This window comes from Salvelinus alpinus, chromosome 26 (genome assembly GCF_045679555.1).
Source record: "Salvelinus alpinus chromosome 26, SLU_Salpinus.1, whole genome shotgun sequence".
Lineage (NCBI taxonomy): Eukaryota > Metazoa > Chordata > Actinopteri > Salmoniformes > Salmonidae > Salvelinus > Salvelinus alpinus.
The window spans coordinates 23,426,444-23,453,133 of NC_092111.1; the positions used below are offsets into that span (position 1 = coordinate 23,426,444).

At 42.1% G+C, this 26,690-nt stretch overlaps 1 protein-coding gene across 3 annotated transcripts in view; it reads left to right on the forward strand.

Annotated features, from left to right (window-relative positions):
• Window positions 1-26,690, forward strand: part of adcy2b (adenylate cyclase 2b (brain)) — a 92,123-nt gene that overhangs the window by 61,323 nt on the left and 4,110 nt on the right. For all 3 annotated transcript variants that reach the window (XM_071368305.1, XM_071368306.1, XM_071368307.1), the window contains 7 exons: window positions 9,394-9,578; window positions 10,427-10,511; window positions 22,525-22,683; window positions 22,891-23,037; window positions 23,316-23,423; window positions 24,413-24,527; window positions 24,677-24,801. In XM_071368305.1, the coding sequence (XP_071224406.1) occupies window positions 9,394-9,578; window positions 10,427-10,511; window positions 22,525-22,683; window positions 22,891-23,037; window positions 23,316-23,423; window positions 24,413-24,527; window positions 24,677-24,801 (924 nt within the window). The remainder of the gene's footprint in view (window positions 1-9,393; window positions 9,579-10,426; window positions 10,512-22,524; window positions 22,684-22,890; window positions 23,038-23,315; window positions 23,424-24,412; window positions 24,528-24,676; window positions 24,802-26,690) is intronic.

Below are 26,690 nucleotides of genomic sequence, written 5' to 3' on the forward strand. Positions count from 1 at the left end.
ATTTGTGAGCAAGCTTTAACTTCCTGACTGATGTCTTGAGATGTTGCTTCAATATATCCACCTAATTTTCCTCCCCCATGATGCCATCTATTTTGTGAAGTGCACCAGTCCCTCCTGCAGCAAAGCACCCCCACACCATGATGACGCCACCCCCGTGCTTCACGTTGGGATGGTGTTCTTCGGCTTGCAAGCCTCTCCCTTTTTCCTCCAAACATAACGATGGTCATTATGGGCAAACAGTTCTATTTTTGTTTCATCAGACCAGAGGACATTTCTCCAAAAAGTACGATCTTTGTCCCCATGTGCCGTTGCAAACCGTAGTCTGGCTTTTTTATGGCGGTTTTGGAGCAGTGGCTTCTTCCTTGCTGAGCGGCCTTTCAGGTTATGTCGATATAGGATTCATTTTACTGTGGATATAGATACGTTTGTAACTGTTTCCTCCAGCATCTTCACAAGGTCCTTTGCTGTTGTTCTGGGATTGATTTGAACTTTCCGCAGCAAAGTACGTTCATCTCTAGGAGACAGAACGTGTCTAATATAATAATCTGTCTGTAAACAATTGTTTGAAAATTACTTGTGTCATGCACAAAGTAGATGTCCTAACCAACTTGCCAAAACAATAGTTTGTTAACTTCTCTGGGATATGTGGGACGGTAGCGTCCCACTTGGCCAAAAGCCAGAAAAAATGTAGCGAGCCAAATTCAAATATATTACTATAAAAATCTATCTTTCATGAAATCACACATGAAAGACACCAAATTAAAGCTACACATGTTGTGAATCCAGCGAACATGTCTGATTTCAAAAAGGATTTACGGGGAAAGCATAAGATGCTATTATCTGATGATAGCACAACAGTAAACAAAAAGAGTGTAGCATATTTCAACCCTGCAGGCGCAACACAAAACGCAGAAATAAAATATAAATCATGCCTTTCCTTTGACGAGCTTCTTTTGTTGGCACTCCAATATGTCCCATAAACATTACAAATGGTCCTTTTGTTCAATTAATTCCGTCGATATATATCCAAAATGTCCATTTATTTGGCGCGTTTGATACAGAAAAAAAACAGCTTCCAATTTGCGCAACGTCACCACAAAATATCTCAAAAGTTAACGGTAAACTTTGCCAAAATATTTCAAACTACTTTTGGAATACAACTTTAGGTATTTTTAAACGTTAACCTCTAACGAGCCTCTACCCCGGGTCCGGGATCACCCCTCACCCCCCCACACACTGATTAGCATAGCTAGCATAGCTTCACAAGTAGATAGTAGCATCTAAATATCATTAAATCACAAGTCCAAGACACCAGATGAAAGATACAGATCTTGTGAATAAAGCCACCATTTCAGATTTTTAAAATGTTTTACAGGGAAGACAAAATATGTAAATCTATTAGCTAAACACGTTAGCAAAATACACCACTTTTCTAACTCCATCAGTTTCTTACTACTTCAGGTGCTATCACCAATTCGGCTAAACTAAGATATTGATAGCCACTAACCAAGAAAAAACCTCTTCAGATGACAGTCTGATAACATATTTATGGTATAGGATAGGTTTTGTTAGAAAAAAGTGCATATTTCAGGTAGAAATCACAGTTTACAATTGCACCGACCATCACAAGACGACTAGAATTACTATAGAGAGCAACGTGTATGACCAATTTACTCTTAATAAAACATTTCATAAGAATAGACAAAGCATAGCAATGGAAAGACCCAGATCTTGTGATTCCAGACAATATTTCAGATTTTCTAAGCGTTTTACAGCGAAAACACAATAAATCGATAAGTTAGCATACCACATGTGAAAACGTTACCAGAGCATCGATTCCAGCCAAAGAGCGCTATAACGTAATCACCGCCAAAATATATGAATTTTTTCACTAACCTTCTCAGAATTCTTCCGATGACACTCCTGTAACATCATTTTACAACATACATATACAGTTTGTTCGAAAATGTGCATATTTAGCCATACAAAACCGTGGTTACACAATGAAAATACTAGGAAATCAAGCCTCAAAATGTCTGACGTCATCTTTCAGAGTGATCTAGTTTAATTGAAAGCTAATCATATACTTGACTAAAAAATACAGGGTTGACAGGAATCGAAAGACAAATTAGTTCTTAATGCAACCGCTGACTTACATTTTTAAAATTATCCTTACTTTTCAATACAGGGTTCGCCAAGTGACGCGATAACAAACAAAATGGCGAAATATGCGTTTAAAATATTTCGACAGAACAACGATTTATCATATTAAATATTGCTTACTTTGAGCTGTTCTTCCATCAGATTCTTGGGCAATGTATCCTTTCTATGTTGTAATCTTCTTTTGGTCGATAGATGTCCTCTGTCCTTCGAAATGTCCACTAACAACGACCGAGACCCCGAAACGTTCCCAAAGCTAGAAAGTGCACGACAAAGAAATTCCTCAGAATCGCACTAAACGGATATAAATTGCTATAAAACGGTTCAAATTAACTACATTATGATGTTTTTAACAACTATAACGAGTAAAAACATGACCAGAGAAATATTGCTGGCTAAACAACGATTTGGAATGAGGCAAGTCCGATGTCCTTCACGCTTCAGGCGCGCGACGAGAAAGGGAGGTAACTCCACGTTTTCTTCTTTTATAGTGGCTGTGATTGTGCAATCGACTCCATTCAAAACGTGATGACGTACAGACACCCAGAGGAAGACGTAGGCAGTGTCGGTTTCTTCATAGCATTCACTGTCACCTTAAAAACAGACTCCAGATCAGGGGTAAAAATTTCTGAAATCTGACCCCTGTCATGAAAAGTGCTGTAGATATAGTTCTGTACCACTCAGAGACAAAATTCCAACGGCTATAGAAACTAGAAAGTGTTTTCTATCCAATAATAACAATAATATGCATATTGTACGATCAAGAATTGAGCACGAGGCAGTTTAATTTGGAGACCAAAATATGCTAATGCGGAACAGCACCCCCTATAGTTCCAAGAAGTTAATAATCGATAAAATTGAAGACAGGTCTATCTGTTTTCAATACAGGATTAAAACAATCTGTAGCATGCTTTCTGGTCATGCGTCTCTATCTAACATGACACTTCAAGTGACTTTGATTCAAAATGGCCGTACTTCTTCATTACACAAAGGAAAAACCCTCAACTAATTTCTGAAGACTGTTGACATCCAGTGGAAGCGGTAGGAACTGCAAGAAGGTCAATTAGAAATCTGTATTCCCAATGAAAATCCATTGAAAAGAGAGTGACCTCAAAAAAGAAAATCGGAATGGTTTGTCCTCGGGGTTTCGCCTGCTAAATAAGTTATGTTATACTCACAGACATCATTCAAACAGTTTTAGAATCTTCAGAGTGTTTTCTATCCAAATCTACTAACAATATGCATATCTCATCTTCTGGGGATGAGTAGCTGGCAGTTGAATTTGGGTATGCCTTTCATCCAAACGTGAAAATGCTGCCCCCTATCCTAGAGAAGTTAACAAGATATTTTTGGAGTGGTTGAAAAATGAGTTTTAATGACTCTAACCTAAGTGTATGTAAACTTCCGACTTCAACTGTATATACTGTACTAGGCGTCAGAGGAAGGCCCCAAAAAATGTCAAAGACTCCAGTCACCCTAGTCATAGATTATTCCCTCTGCTACACCACGGCAAGCGGTACCTGAGCGCCAAGTCTAGGTCCAAAAGGTTCCTTAACAGCTTCTACCCCCAAGCTACAAGACTGCTGAACAATTAATTAAATAGCCACCCTGACTATTTACATTGACACCCTCCCCCTTTGTTTTTACACTGCTGCTACTCGCTGTTTATTATTTATGCATAGTCACTTTACCCCTACCTACATGTACAAATTACCTCGACTAACCTGTACCCCCGCACATTGATTCGGTACCGGTACTCCCTGAATATAGCCTCGGTATTGTTATTTTATTGTGTTACTTTTTTCTTCTCTTTTTTACTTTAGTTTATTTAGTCAATCTTTTCTTAACTCTATTTCTTGAACCTGATTGTTGGTTCAGTGTTTGTAAGTAAGCCTTTCACGGTAAGGTTTACACCTGTCGTATTCGGCCCATGTAACACATACAATTTGATTTGATTTGAATTGATGCCTGTGCCCAGTGGGATATGTCACTGTGCTTCTATGGCTATATGCACCATGACACTGCCTACTTCATTTGTTCATTTAGCAAACAAGACAGCTCATAATCCAGTGCCTTTATCACAATAAACACACATATATTTGAACTTTAATTAGCTTAAACATGCAATATGTTCGCTCTGCCTCATGACAAAATGTGTAGAAAAGCATGAGATTAGCTGTTTCCTCCCCTAAGAAATATAGGACCAGTCAAAAGTTTGGACACACCAACTCATTCCAGGGTTTTTCTTGAAATAACACATGTGGAATCATCTAGTAACCAAAAAAAGTGTTAAACAATCTAAATATATTTTAGATTTTAGATTCTTTAAAGTAGCCACACTTTGCCTTGATGACAGCTTTGCACACTCTTGGCATTCTCTCAACCAGCTTCATGAGGTAGTCACCTGGAATGCATTTAAATTAACAGGTATACCTTGTTAAAAGGCATTTGTGGAATTTCTTTCCATCTTAATGCGTTTGAGCCAATCAGTTGTGTTGTGACAAAGTAGGGGTGGTATACAGAAGATAGCCCTATTTGGTAAAATACCAAGTCCATATTGTGGCAAGAAGAGCTCAAATAAGCAAAGAGAAACATACGTTACTTTAAGACATGAAGGTCAGTTAATACTGAACATTTCAAGAACTTGGAAAAACCATCAAGCGCTATGATGAAACTGAGGACCGCCACAGGAAAGGAAGACCCAGAGTTACTTCTGCTGCAGAGGATAAGTTCATTAGAGTTAACTGCACCTCAGATTACAGCCCAAATACATGCTTCACAGAGTTCAATTAACAGACACATCTCAACATCAATTGTTCAGAGGAGACTGTGCGAATCAGGCCATGGTCAAATTGCTGCAAAGAAACCACTACTAAAGGACACCAATAATAAGAAGAGACTTGCTTGGGCCAAGAAACACGAGCAATGGACATAAGACCAGTGGAAATCTGTCCTTTGGTCTGATAAGTCCAAATTTGCGATTTTTGGTTCCAACCGCCGTGTCTTTGTGAGACGCAGAGGAGGTGAATGGATGATCTCCGCATGTGTGGTTCCCACCATGAAGCATGGAGGAGGTGTGATGGTGTGGGGTTACTTTGCTGGTGACACTGTTGGTGATTTATTTAGAATTCATGACCCACTTAACCAGCATGGCTACCACAGCATTCTGCAGTGATACCCCATCCCATCTGGTTTGCGCTTAGTAGGACTATCACTTGTTTTTCAACAGGACAATGACCCAAAACACACTGTGAAAGGGCTATTTGACCAAGAAGGAGAGTGATGGAGTGCTGCGTCAGATGACCTGGCCTCCACAATCACCGGCCTCAACCAAATTGAGATGGTTTGGGATGAGTTGGTCCGCAGAGTGAAGAAAAAGCAGACAGTAAGTGCTCAGCATATGTGGGAACTCCTTCAAGACTATTGGAAAATCATTCCTCATGAAGCTAGTTGAGAGAATGCCAAGAGTGTGCAAAGTTGCCATCAAGGCAAAGGGTGGCTACTTTGAATAATCTAATTTGTTTAACACTTTTTGGTGACAATATGATTCAATTTGTGTTATTTCATAGTTTTGATGTCTTCACTATTATTTTTCAATGTAGAAAATAGTAAAAAGAAAGAAAAAGCCTTGAATGATTAGGTGTGTCCAAACTTTTGACTGGTACTGTATATATTGTTACTTTTTTTCACCCACCAACAAATGTCACTCATATTTCTTTAACCAGGGCCACAAAAGTAATGTTTGTTTACATTGTCTATCATAAACGTTGCGTTACATCAATCACAATCAATCCGTTTGTGTTTGTGTGTGACTGTGTAGACTGTAGACTGTTGATCTACTCGGTGTGTTTTCACAACAGGCTTACAACAGCTGACAGAGAGCCGAGAGACACTGTGCTGCTGTCAATGTGTCGTGGTGACACTGAGAGGGCTCTAGAAGTGGCCTGGTTGTTGACTTGGATAGTATCTCAATAGTCTAAAGTGGCTTCCTCTCCTTGTCTCCTCTCCTTCATCTCAATAGTCAAAAGTAGTTCAAGTTCATGGGAAACTGGCTCGCATCTGGTGTGGTGTCGCAACTGTTTTTCCCTCAATTGTATTTGAATTACTTGTGCGACAGCCCTAGTCTTCCTGCCTTGCTTCACACACTTCACACACAGCCTACATAATCACTCACTCCTACCTACGTCTGTGGCAAGATCATCTCTGTCTGTTAGAAACAAAAACTCTGTCCTCCCGGATTTAGTATTGATTTAGTGTTTATCAGCACTAGAGAACAGCCTTGCTGAATAGGGCTTGACAAGCTCATTACTGATGTTTTACACCTCAAGGAACTCATAAGTGAACTGAAAAAATTTATGAACAGATCCAGAACATTTTCATACCCAGTTTTCATTTTTATTTTTTACCTTCTGTGTACAACTTTATCTAATACTTAACAATAATATCTTCCACATCATTACCCTCCTCCATAGTGTCCAACACCTCAATCTCATTCCCATATTTTATAAATAGTTTTTCTTTATACACTGGACCCATTTCTTTCGAATAATTGTGGTTATCCACTTTTCACGACTGATGCATATGCCCCTGTGGCCATTCACAGCCCGCAATCTGATTTAATGTGGCCCCTACTTCTAGTTCAGGCTTTCATTCACACATCTCCCTTCACCATTAGTCTTGACTGGGAGCCAATTCCCTCTATTTTCTGCATCAGTAATATTCCTTTATTTTTTTTCTCTTTTTTTTCACTTAGACACCTCTGCTAATAGCCCGGATCCATTTCTCCTATCTTCTAAATGAATGGTGTTTACCCTCGTCAGCCAGTAATAGCTAGTCCTGATTCACTGCTCTCCACATATTCAGTTATACTATTTTTTTCGCTCTTTATTGCTGACTCCCCTTCCTTCCTTCCTTCCTTCCTTCCTTCCTTCCTTCCTTCCTTCCTTCCTTCCTTCCTTCCTTCCTTCCTTCCTTCCTTCCTTCCTTCCTTCCTTCCTTCCTTCCTTCCTTCCTTCGCTCCCTACCCTCCTTCCTCTAGTTCAGTAACTTATTCTGATCCATTGCCCTGTGTTGGCCCAGCTCTCCCTTAATGGACCATAATACTCCCTCAGTGAAGTGATACTCAGCCCATAAAGAGCCATATTCCATTTTTTATAGGCCAGGATATATGATGTCCATTATAGTTTTGGGGGGGAAATGTTGACTGGACATTTTTTGGAGGAACTGTTGTTATGGCTTGCTAATGTAGACGCATAAAGTAGAGTCTAGTCTATTGTTTGACTCTCTCCATCTATCTACAGAGCATTCAGAAAGTATTCATACCCCTTGACTTATTTCACATTTTGTTGTGTTACAGCCTGAATTCAAAATGGATTAAATCTACATGTTTTTCTCACCTATCTCCAACGAATAACCTACAATGACAAAGTGCACATTTATTTAAAATGAAATTCAGAAATATCTCATTTACATAAGTATCCACACCCCTGAGTCAATACATGTTTGAATTACCTTTGGCAGCGATTACAGCTGTGCGTCTTTCTGAGTACGTCTCTAAGAGCTTTGCACACCTGGATTGTACAATAATTGCACAATATTATTTTGAAAGTTCTTCAAGCTCTGTCAAGTTGGTTGTTGATAATTGCGAGACAGCCATTTTCAAGTCTTGCCATAGATTTTCAAGCGGGTTTTAAGTCAAAACTGTAACTAGGCCACTCATGAATATTCAATGTTGGCTTGGTAATATACTCCAGTGTATATTTGGCCATGTTTTAGGTTATTGTCCCACTGAAAGGTGAATTTGTCTCCCAGTGTCTGGTGGAAAGCAGACTGAACAAGGTTTTCCTCTAGGATGTTGCCTGTGCTTAGCTCCATTCCATTTATTTTAACTCCCTGGTCCTTGCCGATGACAAGCATACCCATAACATGATGCAGCCACCACCATGCTTGAAAATATGAAGAGTGGTACTCAGTGATGTGTTCTGTTGGATTTGCTCCAAAACATTTTTTTGTCAAATTATTTGCAATTTTACATTAGTGCCTTATGCATGTTTTGGAATATTTGTATTCTGTACAGGCTTCCTTCTTTTCACTCTGTAGTTACTCCACAATACTAACCCAAATGACAAGGTTGTTGATCCATCCTCAGCTTTCTCCTATCACAGCCAGTAAACTCTGTAACTGTTTTAAAGTCACCATTGGCCTCATGGTGAAATCCCTGAGCGGTTTTCTTACTCTCCGGGAACTGATTTAGGAAGGACACCTGTATCTTTGTTGTGACTGGGTGTATTGATACACCATCCAAAATGTAATTAATAACATTGACTATGCTATAAGGGATATTTAATGTCTGCTTTTTTATTTGACCCATCTACCAATAGGTGCCCTTCTTTGCGAGGCATTGGAAAACCTCCTTAGTCTTTGTGGTTGAATCTGTGTTTGAAATTCACTACTCGACTGAGGGAACTTACAGATTATTGTGTGGGGTACAGCGATGAGGTAGTCATTCAAAAATCATGTTAAACACTAGTATTGCACACGGAGTGAATGAATGCAACCTATTATGTGACTTATTGAACACATTTTTACTCCTGAACATATTTAGGCTCGCCATAACAAAGAGGTTGATTTCAGCTTTTCATTATTAATTAATTTTTAAGAATTTCTAAAATCATAATTCCACATTGACATTATGTGGGTAGGGCCAGTGACAAAATCTAAATGTAATTTTAAATTCAGGTTATAACACAACAAAATGTGGAAAAAGTCAAGGGGTGTGAATACTTTCTGAAGGCACTGTATATCATCTCAAAATATTAGATATAAAATATTTTATTGACTTCTCATTCCTTCTTTCCCCTCCTCTTTCTGCCTCTCTTCTCTCTCCCATCCACCCTCTCCCGCCTCCTCTCTCTCTCTCTCTCTCTCTCTCTCTCTTTCTCCCCTCTCCCCCTTTCCTCTCTCTCTCTCTCACTCCCACCCTCCTTCTCCGCCCTCCTTCTCTCATTTTTTCTCTCTCTCTCTCTCTCTCTCTCTCTCTCTCTCTCTCTCTCTCTCTCTCTCTCTCTCTCTCTCTCTCTCTCTCTCTCTCTCTCTCTCTCTCTCTCTCTCTCTCTCTCTCTCTCTCTCTCTCTCTCTCTCTCTCTCTCTCGCTCTCTCTCTCTTGCTCTCTCTCTCTTGCTCTCTCTCTCTTGCTCTCTCTCTCTCTTGCTCTCTCTGTCTCTCTCTCTGTAGTATTTTATCTACTGTTGTATCCTGGGTCTGGTGTCATGTTCTGTGTTCCTGAGGATAAACTACGAGCTGAAGATGGTTGTCATGCTAGTTGCCGTGGTGACCTACAACATCATCATCCTCCAGACACACGCACACCTGCTGGACGGATACAGTACTGCACTCTACAGCACACAGACACTGGACAGGTACACACACAAACACATGCACACACACACTGAACAAGCTAGAGAGACAGCTTTCCTTTTATGAAAACCCTGGTATTAACACAATGCTCCTTTCCTTCGGCCCTGATGTAATATATAGGGTAGAAGCCACAGACATACAGCCTTCAGGGAATGACTGTGCATGTGTGTATAGGGTTGAGGCACACACGCATGCACCCACAAGCACACAGAAACCAACCAACCCACCCACCCACACACACAAAACAAAACACACACACACACACACACACACACACACACACACACACACACACACACACACACACACACACACACACACACACACACACACACACACACACACACACACACACACACACACACACACACACACAGTTAACACTGTTTCTTCCCTTACTGTGATTTGTGCAATAATAGGCCAGGATTCAGAGCCACAGACAAAGTCATTAGGGAAAGCGATATTCCTTTCAACTGTCAATCAAAAGTTGTCGCTATGGAATAGAACTCGGTTGCTGGGGTAATTGTTGTTCGGATCATGACTGACAGGTTCTATGATATTGGGTTTTTGTCTTCATAGAGTGGAATTTATTTTGCTGATATGAATGACGGTTAGAGAGAGAGAGAGAGAGAGAGAGAGAGAGAGAGAGAGAGAGAGAGAGAGAGAGAGAGAGAGAGAGAGAGAGAGAGAGAGAGAGAGAGAGAGAGAGAGAGAGAGAGAGAGAGAGAGAGAGAAGGGGATTCACTCCTGAGATCGATCAAGTTATTACATTGATTGAAAGTTGCACTTTATGGTTGTTTTGTTTTTATTCTTTCATCGCTCTTTTTCTCTCTCATCCCTCTCTCCTCAGGCCAGGCATTCTAAAGGATCTGAAGACGATGGGTTCTGTTTCTCTCTTCATCTTCTTCATCACTCTACTGGTGTTAGCACGACAGGTACAGTACCTGTTAAACCTGTTATAGCTATTTAATTTTTTTAATTTATTTATTTAACCAGGTAGGCCAGTTGAGAACAAGTTCTCATTTACAACTGCGACCTGGCCAAGATAAAGCAAAGCAGTCCGACACAAACAACAACACAGAACTACACATGGAATAAACGGACGTACAGTCAATAACACAATAGAAAAGTCTATATACAGTGTGTGCAAATGAAGTAAGATAAGGGAGGTAAGGCAATAAATAGGCCATAGTGAAATAATTACAATTTAGCAATTAAACACTGGAGTGATAGATGTGCAGAAGATGAACGGGCAAGTAGAGATACTGGGATGCAAAGGAGCAAAAAAATAAATAACAGTATGGGGATGAGGTAGTTGGATGGGCTATTTACAGATGGGCTATGTACAGGTGCAGTGATCTGTGCGCTGCTCTGACAGCTGGTGCTTAAAACTAGTGAGGGAGATATGAGTCTCCGGCTTCAGTGATTTTTGCAATTCGTTCCAGTCATTGGCAGCAGAGAACTGGAAGGAAAGGCGGCCAAAGGAGGAATTGGCTTTGGGGGTGACTAGTGAGATATACCTGCTGGAACGTGCGCTACGGGTGGGTGCTGCTATGGTGACCAGTGAGCTGAGATAAGGCGGGGCATTACCTAGCATAGACTTATAGATGATCTGGAGCCAGTAGGTTTGGCTACGAATATGAAGCGAGGGCCAGCCAATGAGAGCATACAGGTCACCGTGGTGGGTAGTATATGGGGCTTTGGTGACAAAACGGATGGCACTGTGATAGACTGCGTCCAATTTGCTGAGGACAGTGTTGGAGGCTATTTTGTAAATTACATCGCCGAAGTCAAAGATCGGTAGGATAGTCAGTTTTACGAGGGTATGTTTGGCAGCATGAGTGAAGGATGCTTTGTTGAGAAATAGGAATTCGATTCTAGATTTAATTTTGGATTGGAGATGCTTAATGTGAGTCTGGAAGGAGAGTTTACAGTGTAACCAGACACCTAGGTATTTGTAGTTGTCCACATATTCTAAGTCAGAACCGTCCAGAGTAGTGATGCTAGACGGGCGGGCAGGTGCGGGCAGCGATCGGTTGAAGAGCATGCATTTAGTTTTACTTGCATTTAAGAGCAGTTGGTGGCCACGGAAGGAGAGTTGTATGGCATTGAAGCTCGTCTGGAGGTTAGTTAACACAGTGTCCAAAGAAGGGCCAAAAGTATACAGAAAGGTGACGTCTGCGTAGAGGTGGATCAGAGAATCACCAGCAGCTATGGACCATGTACTAAATATGTGTTAACTATGTAGTATCTATGTGATACCTATGTACTGACTATATAACTTCTGACTTCTGCCTGCTTCAATGGTAATAGAAAATAGAAGTCAGTAATTCACACAGATGGAGGACAGAGAGAGACAGCAAGATGGAGGGTGTTGTACTGTCTCTTCACTGAGGCAGGTGCTTAGGCATGGGTGGGTCTGGGTGGGCACAATCCCACCAACTGGAGAGCCAGGCCCACCCAATATATGTCAGTGTTCCAAACGGGACATTATTTGTCTTTTTACCTAAGTTAGAGAGGCACGAATATCATACCCCCAAGATATGCTAACCTCTCACCATTACAATAACAGGGGAGGTTTGCATTCTTGGGGGATATGATATTTATGCCTCAGTAATTTTCTCACTGATCATTATTCACACTTCATTCAGGATTATCCGTAATCATCCATGTTGAAGTGTTTAGAAACGTATTATATTCTTATTTACAGTAAAAGTGACTCCAATATGACACAGTACATTATTTACCATTAATTTATATTGAGCACAAAATAATCGAAAACACAAACAAAATAAACAGTAAATTCATCCAACAAGTTTGTAGAGTCACAAGCTTGATGTAATTATGGCGAAATAGGAACATGGGACAAAATGCTAAGCGTATGACTGCAGTGGCTTACAAAATAATTCACACCCCATGGCATTTTTCCTATTTTGTTGCTTTACAACTTGGAATTAAAATAGATTTTTGGGGGGGTTTGTATCATTTGATTTACACAACATGCCTACCACTTTGAAGATGCAAAATATTTTTTTTTGTGAAACAAGCAAGAAATATGTTTTTCTTTTAAACAGAAAACCTGAGCATGAATAACTATTCACCCCCCCCCAAAGTCAATACTTTGTAGAGCCACCTTTTGCAGGAATTACAGCTGCAAGTCTCTTGGGGTGTGTCTCTGTAAGCTTGGCACATCTAGTCACTGGGATTTTTGCCCATTCTTCAAGGCAAAACTGCTCCAGCTCCTTCAAGTTGAGAGGTATTGGGTTTGCGCTAGACATAGTGTTTTCTTTGATGGCCAAAAAGCTCAATTTTAGTCTCATCTTACCAGAGTACCTTCTTCCATATGTTTGTGGAGTCTCCCACATGGCTTTTGGTGAACACCAAACGTGTTTGCTTATTTTAGTAATGGCTTTTTTTCTGGCCACTCTTCTGTAAAGCTCAGCTCTGTGTGTATGAGTGTATGGCTTAAAGTGGCCCTTTGGACAGATACTCCAATCTCCGTTGTGGAGCTTTGCAGCTCCTTCAGGGTTATCTTTGGTCTCTTTCTTGCCTCTCTGATTGATGGTCCTCTCCTTGCCTGGTCCGTGAGTTTTGGTGGGAGGCCCTCTCTTGGCAGGTTTGTTGTGGTGCCATATTCTTTCCAAAAAAATTATAATGGATTTAATGATGCTCTGTGGGATGTTCAAAGTTTCTGATATTTTTTTATAACCCAACCCTGATCTGTACTTCTCCACAACTTTGTCCCTGACCTGTTTGGAGAGCTCCTTGCTCTTCATGGTGCCCCTTGCTTAGTGGTGTTTCAGACTCTGGTGCCTTTCAGAACAGGTGTATAAATCAAATCAAATCAAATCAAATTTTATTAGTCACATACACATGGTTAGCAGATGTTAATGCGAGTGTAGCGAAATGCTTGTGCTTCTAGTTCCGACAATGCAGTAATAACCAACAAGTAATCTAACCTAACAATTCCACAACTACTACCTTATACACACACAAGTGTAAAGGGATAAAGAATATGTACATAAAGATATATGAATGAGTGGTGGTACAGAACGGCATAGGCAAGATGCAGTAGATGGTATAGAGTACGGTATATACATATGAGATGAGTACTGTAGGGTATGTAAACATAAAGTGGCATAGTTTAAAGTGGCTAGTGGTACATGTATTACATAAAGATGGCAAGATGCAGTAGATGATATAGAGTACAGTATATACATATGAGATGGGTAATGTAGGGTATGTAAACATTATATTAAGTGGCATTGTTTAAAGTGGCTAGTGGTACATTTTTACATAATTTCCATCAATTCCCATTTTTAAAGTGGCTGGAGTTGAGTCAGTATGTTGGCAGCGGCCGCTAAATGTTAGTGGTGGCTGTTTAACAGTCTGATGGCCTTGAGATAGAAGCTGTTTTTCAGTCTCTCGGTCCCTGCTTTGATGCACCTGTACTGACCTCGCCTTCTGGATGATAGCGGGGTGAACAGGCAGTGGCTTGGGTGGTTGTTGTCCTTGATGATCTTTATGGCCTTCCTGTGACATCGGGTGGTGTAGGTGTCCTGGAGGGCAGGTAGTTTGCCCCCGGTGATGCGTTCTGCAGACCTCACTACCCTCTGGAGAGCCTTACGGTTGTGGGCGGAGCAGTTGCCGTACCAGGCGGTGATACAGCCCGACAGGAGCTCTCGATTGTGCATCTGTAGAAGTTTGTGAGTGCTTTTGGTGACAAGCCGAATTTCTTCAGCCTCCTGAGGTTGAAGAGGCACTGCTGCGCCTTCTTCACGACGCTGTCTGTGTGGGTGGACCAATTCAGTTTGTCCGTGATGTGTACGCCGAGGAACTTAAAACTTTCCACCTTCTCCACTACTGACCCGTCGATGTGGATAGGGGGGTGCTCCCTCTGCTGTTTCCTGAAGTCCACAATCATCTCCTTTGTTTTGTTGACGTTGAGTGTGAGGTTATTTTCCTGACACCACACTCCGAGGGCCCTCACCTCCTCCCTGTAGGCCGTCTCGTCGTTGTTGGTAATCAAGCCTACCACTGTAGTGTCATCCGCAAACTTGATGATTGAGTTGGAGGCGTGCATGGCCACGCAGTCGTGGGTGAACAGGGAGTACAGGAGAGGGCTCAGAACGCACCCTTGTGGGGCCCCAGTGTTGAGGATCAGCGGGGTGGAGATGTTGTTACCTACCCTCACCACCTGGGGGCGGCCCGTCAGGAAGTCCAGGACCCAGTTGCACAGGGCGGGGTCGAGACCCAGGGTCTCGAGCTTGATGACGAGTTTGGAGGGTACTATGGTGTTAAATGCTGAGCTGTAATCGATGAACAGCATTCTCACATGGGTATTCCTCTTGTCCAGATGGGTTAGGGCAGTGTGCAGTGTGGTTGCGATTGCGTCGTCTGTGGACCTATTGGGTCGGTAAGCAAATTGGAGTGGGTCTAGGGTGTCCGGTAGGGTGGAGGTGATATGGTCCTTGACTAGTCTCTCAAAGCACTTCATGATGACGGAAGTGAGTGCTACGGGGCGGTAGTCGTTTAGCTCAGTTACCTTAGCTTTCTTGGGAACAGGAACAATGGTGGCCCTCTTGAAGCATGTGGGAACAGCAGACTGGGATAAGGATTGATTGAATATGTCCGTAAACACACCAGCCAGCTGGTCTGCGCATGCTCTGAGGACGTGGCTGGGAATGCCGTCTGGGCCTGCAGCCTTGCGAGGGTTAACACGTTTAAATGTTTTACTCACCTCGGCTGCAGTGAAGGAGAGCCCGCAGGTTTTGGTAGGGGGCCGTGTCAGTGGCACTGTATTGTCCTCAAAGCGGGCAAAAAAGTTGTTTAGCCTGTCTGGGAGCAAGACATCCTGGTCCGCGACGGGGCTGGTTTTCTTTTTGTAATCCGTGATTGACTGTAGACCCTGCCACATACCTCTTGTGTCTGAGCTGTTGAATTGCGACTCGATTTTGTCTCTGTACTGGGACTTAGCCTGTTTGATTGCCTTGCGGAGAGAATAGCTACACTGTTTGTATTCGGTCATGCTTCCGGTCACCTTGCCCTGGTTAAAAGCAGTGGTTCGCGCTTTCAGTTTCACGCGAATGCTGCCGTCAATCCACGGTTTCTGGTTTGGGAATGTTTTAATCGTTGCTGTGGGTACGACATCGTCAATGCACATCCTAATGAACTCGCTCACCGAATCAGCATATTCGTCAATATTGTTGTTGGACGCAATGCGGAACATATTCCAATCCGCGTGATCGAAGCAGTCTTGAAGCGTGGAATCAGATTGGTCGGACCAGCGTTGAACAGACCTGAGCGCGGGAGCTTGTTGTTTTAGTTTCTGTTTGTAGGCTGGAATCAACAAAATGGAGTCGTGGTCAGCTTTTCCGAAAGGGGGGCGGGGGAGGGCCTTATATGCGTCGCGGAAATTAGTATAACAATGATCTAGGGTTTTTCCAGCCCTGGTAGCACAATCGATATGCTGATAGAATTTAGGGAGTTTTGTTTTTAGATTAGCCTTGTTAAAATCCCCAGCTACGATGAATGCAGCCTCAGGGTGTGTGGTTTCCAGTTTACAAAGAGTCAGATAAAGTTCGTTCAGGGCCATCGATGTGTCTGCTTGGGGGGGAATATATACGGCTGTGATTATGATTGAAGAGAATTCCCTTGGTAGATAATGCGGTCGACATTTTATTGTGAGGAGTTCTAGATCAGGTGAACAGAATGACTTGAGTTCCTGTGTGTTGTTATGATGATCACACCACGTCTCGTTAATCATAAGGCATACCCCCCCGCCCCTCTTCTTACCAGAAAGATGTTTGTTTCTGTCGGCGCGATGCATGAAGAAACCAGCTGGCTGCACCGACTCCGTTAGCGTCTCTTGAGTTAGCCATGTTTCCGTGAAGCAGAGCACGTTATCTTGGCCAGGTCGCAGTTGCAAATGAGAACTTGTTCTCAACTAGCCTACCTGGTTAAATAAAGGTGAAATAAAAAAATAAAAATAAAATCCCTGATGTCTCTCTGGAATGCTACCCGTGCTCGGATTTCATCAACCTTATTGTCAAGAGACTGGACATTGGCGAGTAGTATGCTAGGGAGTGGAGCGCGATGTGCCCGTCTCCGAAGCCTGGCCAGGAGACCGCCTCGTTTGCCCCTTTTACGGCGTCGCACAGGGTCGCCGGCTGGGATCAGATCCATTGTATTGGGTGGAAGGCAAAACACTGGATCCGTTTCGGGAAAGTCATATTCCTGGTAGGAACGATGATGAGTTGACGTTAATCGTATATTCAGTAGTTCCTCCCGACTGTATGTAATGAAACCTAAGATTACCTGGGGTACCGATGTAAGAAATAACACATAAAAAAACAAAATACTGCATATTTTCCAAGGAACGCGAAGCGAGGCGGCCATCTCGTTTCGGCGCCGGATGTTGTACTCTGGAACATGTATATATACTGAGATCATGTGACAGATCATGTGACACTTAGATTGCACACAGGTGGACTTTATTTAACTAATTATGTGACTTCTGAAGGTAATTGGTTGCACCAGATCTTATTTAGGGGCTTCATAGCAAAGGGGGTGAATACATATGCACGTACCACTTTTCCGTTTTTTATTTGTTTGAATTTTTTGAAACAAGTAATTTTTTTCATTTCACCAATTTGAACTATTTTGTGTATGTCCATTACATGAAATCCAAATAAAAATCAATTTAAATGACAGGTTGTAATGCAACAAAATAGGAAAAACACCAAGAGGGATGAATACTTTTGCAAGACACTGTACTTAATACACATACTGTATAAGTGAATTTGTGCCAATGCTTTTTGGCCCTTAAAATGGGGGACTATGTACAAAATGTGTTGTAATTTCTAAACGGTTCACCCGATATGGATGAAAATACCCTCAAATGACAACTGACAGTGTGCACTAACCCCATAGTCATTGTATCATTTCACATTTCTGGAGCACAAAGCCAAAACAAACAAAGAAATGTCACTGTCCCAATACTTTTGGAGCTCACTGTATATTGATAATAATAATACATTTTATTTAGCAGATGCTTTTCAGGATACTCAAGGACATCTTTAAATAAAATCTATTTCCTTTAGGCCTATGTAAGGCATTTTCATTATGCTTGTGATTGTTTACTGGGGGGGGGAACAATCAGCGTATCAATTTCAGAAGAATGGGAAGGTTCTGGCACGTGTCACTTTGCAGTGATACCAAGACTCACTTGCCAACTTGGCTGGCAAAAACAAGTAAAATGGCCAAAAAATCTGACAGTAAAAACATTTCTAGAGACTGTGTATAGAGAGGATGTTCGAGCATTTGCCAAGTTATTTGATATCAGTGATTGATTGCTTTGATCTAATCGGGGGCCTTAAAGACAGTTTCAGTACATTCAGAGACAACGATCAGCACTACAACACTGTTTTAATTCCACCCTTTTAGAAACCATGGAACACGCCTCTCCACTTCAACCTGCACTCTGTCCCATCCTCCACTGAGACATGACCATCAGTCCAGTGAAATTAAAAAAACAGTTACTTCAACAACAATTTCTTTATATATTTTTTTATTTAACTAGGCAAGTCAGTTCAGAACAAATTCTTATTTACAATAACGGCCTACCCCGGCCAAACCTGGACAACGTTGACCCAATTGTGCGCTGCCCTATGGGACTCCCAATCACGTCCGGATGTGATACAGCCTGGATTCAAACCAGGGACTGTAGTGACGCCTCTTGCACTGAGATGCAGTGCCTTAGACCGCTGCGCCACTCGGGAGCTCCAATGTGCCTCGCAAGTAGTAGGCTACAACAACTGACCTCTGACCAGTGTTATCATATAGCCTAGATACAACAACTGACCTCTGACCAGTGTTATCATATAGCCTAGATACAACAACTGACCTCTGACCAGTGTTATCATATAGCCTAGATACAACAACTGACCTCTGACCAGTGTTATCATATAGCCTAGATACAACAACTGACCTCTGACCAGTGTTATCATATAGCCTAGATACAACAACTGACCTCTGACCAGTGTTATCATATAGCCTAGATACAACAACTGACCTCTGACCAGTGTTATCATATAGCCTAGATACAACAACTGACCTCTGACCAGTGTTATCATATAGCCTAGATACAACAACTGACCTCTGACCAGTGTTATCATATAGCCTAGATACAACAACTGACCTCTGACCAGTGTTATCATATAGCCTAGCTTGAGACTCAAGTATTGAAATATAAGGGACTCTATGTTATTTATAATAAGAGGTAGGCCTACATGGAGAAAATTGGCAGATGCATGAAACAATATTTATTTACAGTCAATGTAAATAGCCTATGATTTTGGGGAATTTAATTTAATTGGAAATAGATCTTTGCCCTGTACTTCTCTGCCCATGCATTATAGTTAGGCCCTATAGGCTATTGGTCATTTAAAATACATTGTAGGCACACTTGATCTCCAGCGCCCAGCAGAGAATTGCACTCGGCTTGCATTTTGGCTCAGTGATCTCAACAGTTTTCACATTTTGTTGTCTTACAGATGGAATTTAAAATTGATTAAATTGTGATTTTGTGTCATTGTCCTACACACAATACCCAATAATGTCAAAGTGTAATTATGTTTTTTGAAATGTTACTAATTAATTAAGAATTAAAAGTTGAAATGTCTTGAGTTAATAAGTATTCTACCCATTTATTATGGCAAGCTTAACAAGTCACATAATACATCGCATGGACTCACTCTGTGTGCAATAATAGAGTTTAACATGATTTCTGAATGACTACCTCATCTCTGTACCCCACACATACAAGTATTTGTTACTACAAAGACACTCATTTCACCAACAGGCCAATGGTGACTTTAAAACAGTTACAGAGCTTAATGGCTGTGATAGGAGAAAACTGAGGATGGATCAACAACATTGTACTCACTCCACAATACTAAATTAATGGTAAAACTGCAAAGAATGTGGCAAAGAAAACAACATGTATGTCCTGAATGGAAAGCGTTATGTTTGGGGCAAATCCGACTCAACACATCACTGAGTACCACTCTTCATATTTTCAAGCATGGTGGGGACTGCATCCTGTTATGGGTATGCTTGTCATTGTCAAGGATTACAGAGTTTTTTTAAGATAAAAAGAAACGGAATAGAGCTAAGTAAGTGCTATAGGAAAACCTGTTTCAGTCTGCTTTCCAACAGACACTGGGAGACAAATTCACCTTTCAGCAGGACAATAACCTAAAACACAAGACGAAATATACACTGGAGTTGATTACCAAGACAACATTGAATGATCGTGAGTGGCCTAGTTACAGTTTTGACTTAAATCAGCTTCAAAATCTATGGCAAAGCTTGAAAATGTCTGTCTATCCATGATCAACAACCAACTTGACAGAGCTTGAAGATCTTTTTAAAGAAACATTTTCAAATATTGTACAATCCAGGTGTGCAAAGCTCTTTGAGACTTACCCAGAAAGACTCACAGCTGTAATCGCTGCCAAAAGTAATTCTAACATAAATTGCAAACATTTCTAAAAACATCTTTTCACTTTGTCATTATGAGGTATTGTGTGTATGGATTAAAATGCAATTTAATCCATTTTGAATTCAGGCTGTAACACAACAAAATGTGGAAAAAGTCAAGGGGTATGAATACTTTCTGAAGGCACTGTAGGATATGGCTGCCTATTGTGTTTATTACTGTTATGTCAGGACATTATGTTCTAGTCTCAGTCTATTCATTATAGACCTATGGTTTATTATGTGTAGGTCTATGTGAGTTGCATGTTAAGAGCAAGACTCGTGGATTAACGTAGGCCTACAAGACTATTTATCTGTAATGTGAAATCACTTATTAGATGGTTTGTGGTGTGCGATCGATTAAAGTACACAGCAAATTGGCCAGTGTTACCTAGTATTGATTTTTCAGTGTAACATTTCTAGTGTTGATTCTGGAGTTAAAAAAACACATTCAGATGTAAAAGAACCCTAGTGTTAATAACCAGTGTTGAGTGGAGAGTAAAATGTTCCAATCAAAACTTCGCCCATCATGATCTTATTTCACAGCGTGCTCTACTGCAGCTAGAATTTTGTTTTGAATTAATATCTGTGTTTTTACATGTACATTGATTGAATTATTAATCTTATGCTACTCAAAGACAAATAACATAGTTTTCTCAACTAATTCAATCAATTAGTTATATTTATTGCATCCGTTACTGAAATGGTTGTTACAGTTAAAATGGTTTAGATAGTCTCCTTTCTTAATATTCCTTACCCTGACAGTTATTTCGGAAGCAGGTTGCAGATGAATAAAAATTCCAACTGTTGGATGTGCTAACTCTGTCTGTATTTCAATAGGAATAACATATCACTTTACAAGCCAGCATAATGTAACTTTAAGGCCTGATGTCAGTGATGATATAACATTAGAGAATTTGCTGTCTAGGGTATAGGATAGGCTATGCTTTTATGATAATGAAATTATGATTTGAGTGCCTAGATTTTGTCCGACCTACATTTTTGCTGGCCCTGCCATCATCATATGTTTGCCTAAGCCACTGCTCTGGAGTACCATCCATCAGAGCTTTTCAGAGACAGTTTTGTGTACCCAAATATACCATTCCCAGTGGACAAGAGCCAGCCCATACAGTTCCCCCTGTTGTCAAACTGGGTTATAGTCACCAGTAGGGTAGGGGCTGTGTTTTGGGGATGAAGTACATGTTTAATTTAATTGCAGTATTTGGTTAGCTGTATTTTAAGCCTTTGTTTATTTCAAATATTTTCTGGAGGTGTTAAATAGTCTCTCCCTTGCAGCATCTGGGTCTAAACATGAGGTAATGATGAATCCCTAAAGAACAGATTAATGATTCATTAATTAAGCATCATCAGTAGTTGCCTTCTAAACAGCCTCTCATAATACCACTGTTCCTGCCTGACCTAGTTACTAGGCTTTCTCAACTCTTCACAAGGATGACCTAACTAGTACACACACACACACACACACGTATATAAACGCTGGCCCACAGGTAGCCATAAGCTCTAATACAGGGCACAGACACACACGCACGCACGCACGCACACACGCACACACACACACACACACACACACACACACACACACACACACACACACACACACACACACACACACACGTTTTGACCACCATCTCACAAATAACCAATGAGAAACCAGCACCTATTCTTTATGCTAATCAGGCTGGTGCTCAGCGTTTCCTGGAGCGAAGCTGCTATCCTCTGCTTCATTGTCTTTTTACCGGAGCGCTCATTTGCCATGAATACAAACATGCTCTTAAGGGCCAGTTGGTGAGATAGTTCTACGTCCCAAACGGCACTCTAATCCCTATAAAAAGTGCAGTAGTTTTGACCAGGGCCCTTGTCAAAAGTGGTGCACTATATAGAGAAAAGGGTCCCATTTGGGACAGAGGATGATTAGTTGACAGGAGTATTGTAGGTCTATGGGGGAGGAAAATGACCAAAATATGAATTTTTTTCCAGGTCGTTAAAGTTAGGAGAATGTGTGAGAGGAATAGTTATAGATTACAGATGTAGCTTGAAGCAGTGACTCTCCAAGTGGACAATAAAAAATAAAATAAACACTTTGAGAACGATGTGTTTGACCTAGCAGCACATTGACCCATGTGTTCTGTTTTCAATTCTTTCATTGTTTCAGAAGTCTAGTCAGCAGTGAGTCAAGTCCAGTCTCATTTTAATTAACTTGATCTGTTCAGCAAATTCATGAAAAATGTACCTCCTACATTTACAGTAATAAAATATCATCACTTAATTGATGCTATTATTGGTAAACCTTCACTCAAGCGTAGTCATTTCAGAGAGTAAAGTAAAATTATTTATTATTTACTTTATTACCACCATATCTTTACCGTCTCTGTGTCCTCCTGTTAACAGAATGAATATTACTGTAGGTTGGACTTCCTGTGGAGGGACAAGTTCAAGAGAGAGTGTGAGGAGATTGAGACCATGGAGAACCTTAACAGGGTTCTACTAGAGAACGTTCTACCGGCCCATGTTGCAGAACACTTCCTGGGACGTAACTGGAAGAACGAGGTGAGGCAGCAACCATTCACAGGACATCAGAACCTTGAGAACTCAGAATCATAGAACAAAGCACATTCCCATTCTAAAAAAATGTCAAAGAAGACACAAAGTGAATGCATTCTAGAACTAACTTTAGAACCACACATTCTAACCCTATATGGAACCAGTAGCACTGATCCATTCCACTGACCTGTGTCTTTGTGCTTGTTTCTCCAGGATCTGTACCACCAGTCGTATGAGTCGGTGTGTGTGATGTTCGCCTCCATCCCAGACTTTAAGGAGTTCTACACAGAGTCAGACGTCAACAAGGAGGGCCTGGAATGTCTCAGACTCCTCAACGAGATCATCGCTGACTTTGACGAGGTGAGTTACTCTGTCCTTATTGGCTACTAATCACATCTGTGTGTTGGGCTGTTGTGGAATGTGTCACAGTAATATTACATCCGTTACTACTGATCATAACCGGATGTTAGACAATACAGAGCATCTTCACTGATAACAGGAACAAATCTGTAACCGAACTGTCTGTAACATCCTTGTTACACTATTCTTGCTAATTGTCTACCCTCTCTCTCTCTCTGTGTGTGTGACAGCTGCTGTCCAAGGCTAAACTCTATCCTCTCTCTCTCTCTCTGTGACAGCTGCTGTCCAAGCCTAAGTTCAGCGGGGTGGAGAAGATAAAGACTATTGGCAGCACTTATATGGCTGCTACTGGTCTCAACGCAACACCTGGACCTGAATACACACAGGTACATCTTTTACACACACACACACACACACGCACACACACACACACACACACACACACACACACACACACACACACACACACACACACACACACACACACACACACACACACACACACACACACACACACACACACACACACACACACACACACACACTGCAGAGAACCCCAGAAGAAAAATTATCAGTGAATTATTGTAATGTTTGTTTATGTGTCAATTTATCCAATAATGGATGGCTTGCCAAACAACTGAATGATTCTCCCTTTCTCTCCATTCCTCTACCCCCCCTCCTCTCTCTCCATTCCTCTACCCCCCCTCCTCTCTCTCCATTCCTCTACCCCCCTCCTCTCTCTCCATTCCTCTACCCCCTCCTCTCTCTCCGTTCCTCTACCCCCCTCCTCTCTCTCCGTTCCTCTACCCCCCCTCCTCTCTCTCCGTACCTCTACCCCACCTCCTCTCTCTCCGTTCCTCTACCCCCCTCCTCTCTCTCCGTTCCTCTACCTCCCCTCCTCTCTCTCCGTTCCTCTACCCCCCTCCTCTCTCTCCGTTCCTCTACCCCCCCTCCTCTCTCTCCGTTCCTCTACCCCCTCCTCTCTCTCCGTTCCTCTACCCCCCCTCCTCTCTCTCCGTGCCTCTACCCCCTCCTCTCTCTCCGTTCCTCTACCCCCCTCCTCTCTCTCCGTTCCTCTACCCCCCTCCTCTCTCTCCATTCCTCTACCCCCTCCTCTCTCTCCGTTCCTCTACCCCCCTCCTCTCTCTCCGTTCCTCTACCCCCTCCTCTCTCTCCGTTCCTCTACCCCCTCCTCTCTCTCCATTCCTCTACCCCCCCTCCTCTCTCTCCATTCCTCTACCCCCCCTCCTCTCTCTCTTTCCTTTTTCTGTCTCCCTCGTCTCTCCTTCCTCTCTCTGTTCCTTCTCTCTCTCTCTCTCTCTCTCTCTCTCTCTCTCTCTCTCTCTCTCTCTCTCTCTCTCTCTCTCTCTCTCAGGAACATGACCGTCAGTACATGCACATCGGCACAATGATGGAGTTTGCCTTCGCTCTGGTCGGGAAACTAGACGTTATCAACAAACACTCTTTCAATGACTTCAGGCTACGAGTCGGTAAGAGAGAAGGAGAGAGCGAGTGCGTGTGTGTGTATGAGAGAGACAGGAGAGAAGGCGAGAGGAGAGAGAGAGACGGTATAGTGTAATTGGTACAGTCCGACTCTGTCTTACATGTGACCTCTAACCCTTCTTAATGGTTGTGTCAGGGATAAACCATGGTCCGGTGATTGCGGGGGTGATCGGAGCTCAAAAGCCTCAGTATGATATCTGGGGGAACAGTGTTAATGTGGCCAGCAGGATGGAGAGTACTGGGGTACTGGGAAAAATACAGGTACTCAATTAATACAGTTATACGAATAGTAATGCTACAGCAGTTTCCAAAACTCTATCGTGTTTCTTTTTCTCCCTAGCACTACATGCCTGACTCGAATAATCAGCTCATCATTAAGCTTTGATTATTTGAATCAGCAGTGTAGTTCTAGGGCAAAACCCAAAATGTGCACCCCTTGGGGAAACACTGCTACAGTAATAATAGCTCCGTGCAGTTTTATGTTATACCACTAGGGGTCGCTGCAGAAATAGATCAAGGTTAATGAGTACGGTATGATATGCAAATGTAGATATATAATAATGCAGAACTATACAATATACTCAAAGCCACGATGAACTTATCTCTTTAACTATTCTCCTTTTGTAACGATTGTCTTGATGAGAATGAACGGACCAAGGCGCAGCGGGTGATGAATACATAATGAATATTTATTAACAGAACAACGAAACACGAAAACTCTTTAACAAACTACAAAACAAATAAACGACGTAGACTGACCTAAAACATGAGAACTTACAAATACACGAAGAATGCACGAACAGGTACAGACTACAAACAAACGCTACAGTCCCGTGTGGTACGAACATACATACAGACACGGAAGACAATCACCCACAAACAAACAGTGTGAAACAGCCTACCTAAATATGATTCTCAATCAGAGGAAATTAATACCACCTGTCCCTGATTGAGAACCATATAAGGCTAACAGACAATGAACCTAAACATAGAAACACATAACATAGAATGCCCACCCCAACTCACGCCCTGACCAACTAAACACATAAAAAACAAGAGAAAACAGGTCAGGAACGTGACACCTTTCCTGATTAAGTCTCCAGTTAGTAATATGAATTTACCACAGAGATCCATTAAATTAATTTGAGTTAGATATGTACTTCTATAGAATATCCTGCCTACATGTGATTTGTTTGGACATGCTGCTTTGTGGTCCCTTTCAGTCGGTCACTTGGTATAACACACTATGGGGAGTCAACGACCAATCATAATCACCTGAAGAAATTACGCCCAACGGGCTAAGGAATGTTGAGACCACCCTCAGAAGCCCCGCCTTCCTGGCTATAATACCAGGGCGCGCATTAATTTCCTAAATTCTTTGCTCTTCATCTCGCCTGAAGGAAGAATGTGTCACGCAATTTACAAACTTTTCAAGCATACGAGGCTATGAGATTGGGCTCTGACTTAGGTGTCTGTTGGTGGGGAGAGAGTACTTGTCCCTCTAGATATTACGAGTTTTGGGTCTTGGTAATGTTTTTTGTGTTTGTTAAAAACCCACTACTTTCTGCTCCACTTGTGTAGACTGTGCTTCCTTGCTTGAGTAAGATGGCCAGTGGTAAGAGTAAGTTAAAAATGGCTAACCAGCCGAGTTTGAACCTCCGACCGTGCCCAAGGGCATGTAGTTTCACAATGAAAATGAAAGATACTCATGAGTGCTGTAATGTTTGCCTGGGGTGGAAACACGCCCATGTGACCATTGTCCCCGGCTGGGTTCAACTTCCATTTTGCGTCGGGTTGACTTTGTGAGAAAGATTGGGGCTGCTGGCGAAGGGTCTTCCGGTGAAGCGACCTCAGGGATGAGGTTGTCTGAGGCTGGGGAGAGCAGCAGCAGCGGTGAGTTGACAGGCATGTCATCACAGCCCATGTAAGGGATCATTCCGGTTTCTGTGGCAGTGGCAGTGTTCAGGGGATGATATACTGTCCCTGGTTGGCTCTGCAGGGTCTTCAGAGTGTGAAGCGGATGACATCAGTTCGGGGCAGCCTAAGCCCCAGCTTTGGATTCGGCGGGGGAGAGGGAACCATTGGTGGTTAATCCGCCCTACGAGCTGTGTCGTAGGGCGGCAGATCACCTGGGTGTCTTCTCCCCCGCA